The sequence below is a fragment of the Branchiostoma lanceolatum genome, chromosome 4 (assembly GCF_035083965.1).
Source record: "Branchiostoma lanceolatum isolate klBraLanc5 chromosome 4, klBraLanc5.hap2, whole genome shotgun sequence".
Taxonomy (NCBI): Eukaryota; Metazoa; Chordata; class Leptocardii; order Amphioxiformes; family Branchiostomatidae; genus Branchiostoma; species Branchiostoma lanceolatum.
In genome coordinates this window covers 23,451,887-23,457,415 of record NC_089725.1, presented here as the reverse complement: position 1 = coordinate 23,457,415, position 5,529 = coordinate 23,451,887, and the positions used below count along the sequence as shown (strand labels likewise).

Genomic DNA, 5,529 nt, shown 5'->3' with positions numbered 1-5,529 from the left:
CACGATCAACAGTGACACTGACAGAGCGCTCCTAGCGGAATTGGCCATTACTACAATCTATCGCGGCATACTTTGTGTCATTACTTGACACTATAAACCACACTTAACCACACTATAAACGATTTTAAGATTAGTAGTAGCATGGGGTAGTATTGTGGGTATATATGAGATCGAGATCAGGCCCCTGCCAGCCTTGCACCGGATCTGTGATGGTCCTCGCGTATTTGTGATTCTCCAAGCAGAGGGTGCCACGGTAGTAGTGCCACGGTATTTCGAGATCGCTTAATCTTCCAGCATATTTAGCAGTCGGGCCCGCGGGCTCATTTGGAGCATATTTGACAGTATTTACTTTTTTTCTGGGGGTGTTTGGACGCTATTCTGGAGGTGTGTGCTTCTTACATGTACATTTCCCCGTCACGGTGAAAGTCGAAAAACGCGCGCTTCCCGAAAAAACTACAAAACACATCCAGAAAAACGTAAACACGGCCAAATAAATACGCTCAAAACAAACTCAACTGCTACATCTGCTTGAAGATTAGAATCGAAATCTCTGCTTGTAGAGTAGTGCATCTGCATGCGCAGTTCTTATGATGTGATTGTGTGTGAGCCGTCTGACACATGTTTGAGGAGCTTCAGTGTTTGTTCACAACAGTGCGTGCTGACTGAAAGCGTGTCACTTCCCGAGAGTCTACAACGTTGCTGGTTCAATGTACAAAACTGATGTTTTTCTTAACATATACATCCTCCCCCGGAACGCCTTTCATAACAGCGCACAGGAAACGGTGAACGTGCACTGTATCATGTTTGATGTTTGGATGACTAGTGTAAGCAGATCAGGAGTCCCTCTCTACCCAACTTCCGGCCAGCATCACGGAAGAGGGAAGAAATACGGGCCATGTTTCTCCCTGAGTCAGCATGTTGACGTAGGTAGTAGTTCCCGCCTTCGTAACTTTCCTGATGTGTTGATATGGGTTTTTCCAATCGTGGGTGAGCTGGTGAATAATAACAGAAATAAAAGGACCGTTTACCAGGTACTGCAACATTTGAGGGCTGTATCAAGAACTCGAACGGACGATTCACCTGACAGTGGTATGTATTGTGTTCTTATACTTAAATTCTTGCATCCTCTAGGGGCATCTTCTGCCATTTACATACAGCTTTATCTAATGCCCTAGGCAACTGTTTGTTCAGCTAGCGTATTTCTTACTCTTGGACTGCGGTGGCCGCTTTGACATTGTATTTAGTGTTTGATTAGGTTCCCCTGATTGCTGTGGGTAAGTTTGCAGTCAACTTTACCTTTTGCTCGAGTTACAACAGTGCACATAGATGCATAGATAATTCTCTCCGTTATGACAATTCACCAGAGCTGCTTTTCCAAAAGACGAGCGGTTAGGTTAAAAGAATTGTCTTTATTACATGCCCAGTGTTACCAAGGTCAACATTAACGCTTAAAACGAATCCTGTTTTACAGAGGACACCAGAGGCGCTGAAATATGGGTCTGCTCGCCGTGGTTTCACTTCTTGTCATCTGTGCTGTATCTGCCCAGGTAGGTTGTCTTCGCCATCAGTTTAGACAGCTATCTAGGTTACATGTGTTTTCTTTTTTGACTCTGAATTGGTCTTCGGCGCAACACAACATCTTCTGAGATACTTGCAGGGCGGACGGACGGACAGAAACGTTTCCGAGTCTTGGTATCATAACAAGTAATATAACGATAACAATTTTTTTTCAATTTACAAAAGTAGAATAATAATGGTTTAACCTAACCCAGAACCTTCGCTTGTGTGTGCTCTCCAGGCGTACGTCTTGCCCCGCCCGCACCCGAAGCCGTGGCTACCTCCGCCGTACCTGCCCCACCCCTTCCCGCAGTACCCTTCTCCTGACGGGATGGGCGGGCTGAGGGTCAGGCGATCTACGGTAAGTCTATTCTCCGGGCGTGTGTAGAAGCAATCGACCTATAATCCGTGCACATTTGTATATAACGTCAACGTTAGATACATGTGGGTTATCGGAAATGACGTTATCCCTCCGTATTGATGTGATGATAAACTAAATGTGTGTACTACATTAAATCCATGCCTCAAAAGTTCTGTTCTTCTCCAATACACCTATCAGTTTTATCAAAGTAGTGTATGTGCGGAGTCTGCAGACTGCTGATTTTCTTTTCTCTGTGATTGACAGGACGATGTCGCCCCTCAGGAGGAGCTGTTCTACGTTGACGTCATCAATCAGGTGGAGGCGTTTGAGGTGCCGAAAGACGACCTGACAGATCACGTGACTGCTCTGATGGACGCAAAGCGGGTAAGGACCAGCTTCTTTTGCATAATTTTACAGGCCATTTTTATTTTAAGTTTACCATACAGAAACTATTACATTAAAAGATCGTTCTAATCGAACCATGAGTCTTCATAAGAGATAACAGTTAAAATGTGACACTCCACTACAAACTGGACCAAAGATGTGGCCTGAGAAATTACCGTGTCAGAGAGAACGACAATATGAAGATAAAGCAGGATCATCCATTCTGTAGGAAGTAGGAATCGCACCGACAAGTCGGGAAAGCGTCTTAGCAATGAGCCTCTCCCCGTGCATACCACCAAACCCTCCGGCGTACACGTACATGACCAGCTGCGCGGGGAGCCTCGTTATTTTCTGTTTACCTAAATGTATCCCAGCTGCTTCTTTTGGCAACCTCCCAATCACGGGTGAAGCCGGACTTGGCATTGACGCAGAAATATTTAGGGAAGCAACAAATTGCAGAACCTCAGTATGGGTGTTGACATGGCCATGCGAAACTTTGCCTTTTCTGTGGACCGACTTTTTCTGGATGACTCACAGCAGTGTGTTGTCGCTTTTAGGACTTATCTGGTGGCCCTGCTGTGTCCAATAGAAAGAAAGCAATACGTATCACACAGTCAAAGTGTACTTCATGAATCTAAATAATACTTTATCTGTGGCAGGGTGTTGCCGTCTACAAGGACATTACGCAGGAAGTTTGTATGATCAGCCGCCTGGATGACAACATCCTCCCAACCGGCGCACAACAGGCCAAACACTTCAAAGTCAAGGTAAACATCACAACATTACAGCGGATAAAAACATGTTTGTTTTTTCAACAAGTATTACTACTGTACTCGGGATTCCAGTGATGTTTCTTCTAGCTAAGGTGATAGCTGATCTGATACTGCAAAGCGGCATTTTTAACTTAAACGTTCGCGGGGATTTAAAGGAACCAAAACCTTGCCCTGGGGAAGTCGTAAAGGGAGTGCTCCTACTGTGAGCTGCCCAGCAGGTTGAGGGCTGGATTAATCCACCATAACCACATAAATTCATAAAAGGATTAGATGTCTGCCAGCCGGGAACAATAGCAGGGACAGATTACCATAATAACTGTCAGAGAATTCAAACTTTTTTCTGTACTGGTTTTTCTATGAACAGTATCAAACCATGCAGAATGGCCCAGATATCTATCAAAAAGTCACAAGGAAGTTTCAATCAGATAAGATCCCTTGGATAATCAAGACAATGCTATCTACAACTTTCAGTTTGGGGGAAGCCAACCTTGTTCAAATTTTCAAACTTTCAAATCGACCCTGTCAACGTTGTGTTAGAGTGTCTAAATGGATATAAATTTCCAATGTCTTCCCAACATTAGCCTAGGTTGTGTGTCTAGAAATATGACTTTTTGCGTCTTCTTGTTGTTGTAACCAGCATAGAATAGGGCTCTGTAGAACAGTACATATAACTGCTAGCCAATGTCTCAAACTAAATTGCAAGCCAGTGTTGTCATTACTTTATTTCTTGGCTAACTGTCCTTCAAGCTAACTTCTTTATGTGTAGCCATACTTCAAATTCTTATATGTTATCTATAGAATTCAAACATGACTTGAAGAGAAACTTGTACATGGTAAACTTTCTCAGCCAGGCCTCCACTGATGTGCACTGTATGGCTGCCAGGCGCATACTGAAGGCTATAGTTTACATTATCCCGTATTTATATAGTTTTACTGGGGTAAGGACAAAATCCCGTGTTCGCGTTGGTTTTAAGTTCGCGTTTGAAACAATACGGTAGCGCTACAGTCACATGATGGAAACATTGCCGGTTTTATGGACAGCCAGTCAGAAACTAAGATAGCTGTGTATCTATCGTAATAGGTGCCTCATAATGCTGTTCAATTTACACAAGGGATAGGTGGGCAAGACTTTTTGCGGTGGTTTTAAGTTCGCGCTAAAGCCCCCGTCACAAATAAGAAATTCAGCTCGGCCGACGTGTTGGCGAGCTTCAAATGTGCATTTTCGGCCGAAGTATGACCGACGTCCTGTCGATTACGCGGGCTTCGGGCGATTTTTAGAAATAAAAGTTGATCCAAATATTGGCCTTTTACCAGGTTAGTCGATACTGACTTCGTCCATGTCCAAGAGATGGTACCATCTCATGGGGGATTTTTAGTTTTTAGTGTTCGACGGACGTCGCCCGAGATTTTCATTGGAAAATACGGTCAACGCTCGGGCGATTTTGAAATTCGTCGAGCTTCGGGCGATCTACAAAGTCGGCCGACGCTCGCATGAATTGTGACGCCGGCTTAAAGAGTTCACCACGAAAACCGCGAACATAAAACCACCGCGAACATTTCTGCATCTACAATATTGTACCATTTAAGACGGACGATCAGTAAACATATCTGTTCTCTCCAGGTCCTGAGCCAGGAAGAAGAAGAAGCCTATCTCAGCGCAGCTAAGGAGGCCGGACAGCGGCCTGTCCTGATGACCAGTACGGGCGCACAGGTGGAGAACCTGGCGGAGGTGGCGGGACAGATGGCCGCCGACATGTGCGGGGGGTACCCCGTGTACGAGCTGGTACCGGAGGGCCCACACAGGACCAGGCGGATCGTGCCTATCCTGGTCCGCGGGGCAGTCGCACTCGGGCGGAGCCGGGCCTTCAGGGCAGCTGTGATCGCCGGAGCCACCCTGCTTTTGACGGGGGATACAGGGCGCAACTAACCCGTGTCTGTGGCTTGTTAAAACTTCTTTGCTCAGTTATGATATTTCTGAAATTTGACTATTTAACCCTATGACATGTTTTATGAGTCAATGAATTACATGTTTTACCTACCTCTGTCAATCAAATGTACATTGTAATAAAGCTATTAGTATTACATTGTTATAGAGTTACTAGTATTACGTCATATTTAGTTACTACTTCTGAGATATTGTTCAAAGACTACAATAGTACTCAATTTAATTATAGTTCTTTGAAATGAACGATGCAACATAGCATTATGAATAAAACACTATTTTTCATAACAAGGTGCACTTTGTGGATCTTTTATTGACGTTGCCTTGATAGATGGACCGAATGATCTAAATCCGCATGAAGCAACAAGTGTTCTGTCCCGGATCTGTCTAGACAGTAAAGTATACAGATATGACGCTCCCTCCAGCTGGCATGGCGGACTTCTCCCGTACCGTCAGGTCCGTCTCCCATGTTCATGGACAATGCTACTGATTCATACTGACGTCCACCTTAA

General features: G+C 44.7%; 1 protein-coding gene across 1 annotated transcript; it reads left to right on the top strand.

Moving 5' to 3' along the window:
- The first annotated feature begins 896 nt into the window (after positions 1 to 896).
- LOC136433492 (uncharacterized) lies at positions 897 to 5,312 on the top strand. The gene is made up of 6 exons (XM_066425766.1): positions 897 to 1,089; positions 1,472 to 1,547; positions 1,799 to 1,918; positions 2,183 to 2,302; positions 2,962 to 3,069; positions 4,697 to 5,312. The coding sequence occupies exons 2-6, from the start codon at positions 1,494 to 1,496 to the stop codon at positions 5,000 to 5,002; spliced, it is 708 nt and encodes a 235-aa protein (XP_066281863.1). The 5' UTR covers positions 897 to 1,089; positions 1,472 to 1,493; the 3' UTR covers positions 5,003 to 5,312.
- Positions 5,313 to 5,529: the final 217 nt, after the last annotated feature.

What these genes read in the sequence shown, in the direction of transcription:
- LOC136433492 (XM_066425766.1), top strand. Translation starts at nt 1,494, where the DNA reads ATGGGTCTGCTCGCCGTGGTTTCACTTCTTGTCATCTGTGCTGTATCT. An exon ending in TGAGGGTCAGGCGATCTACG is followed by an intron (nt 1,919 to 2,182) that starts GTAAGTCTATTC and finishes TGTGATTGACAG; the next exon opens with GACGATGTCGCCCCTCAGGA. An exon ending in CCAAACACTTCAAAGTCAAG is followed by an intron (nt 3,070 to 4,696) that starts GTAAACATCACA and finishes TGTTCTCTCCAG; the next exon opens with GTCCTGAGCCAGGAAGAAGA.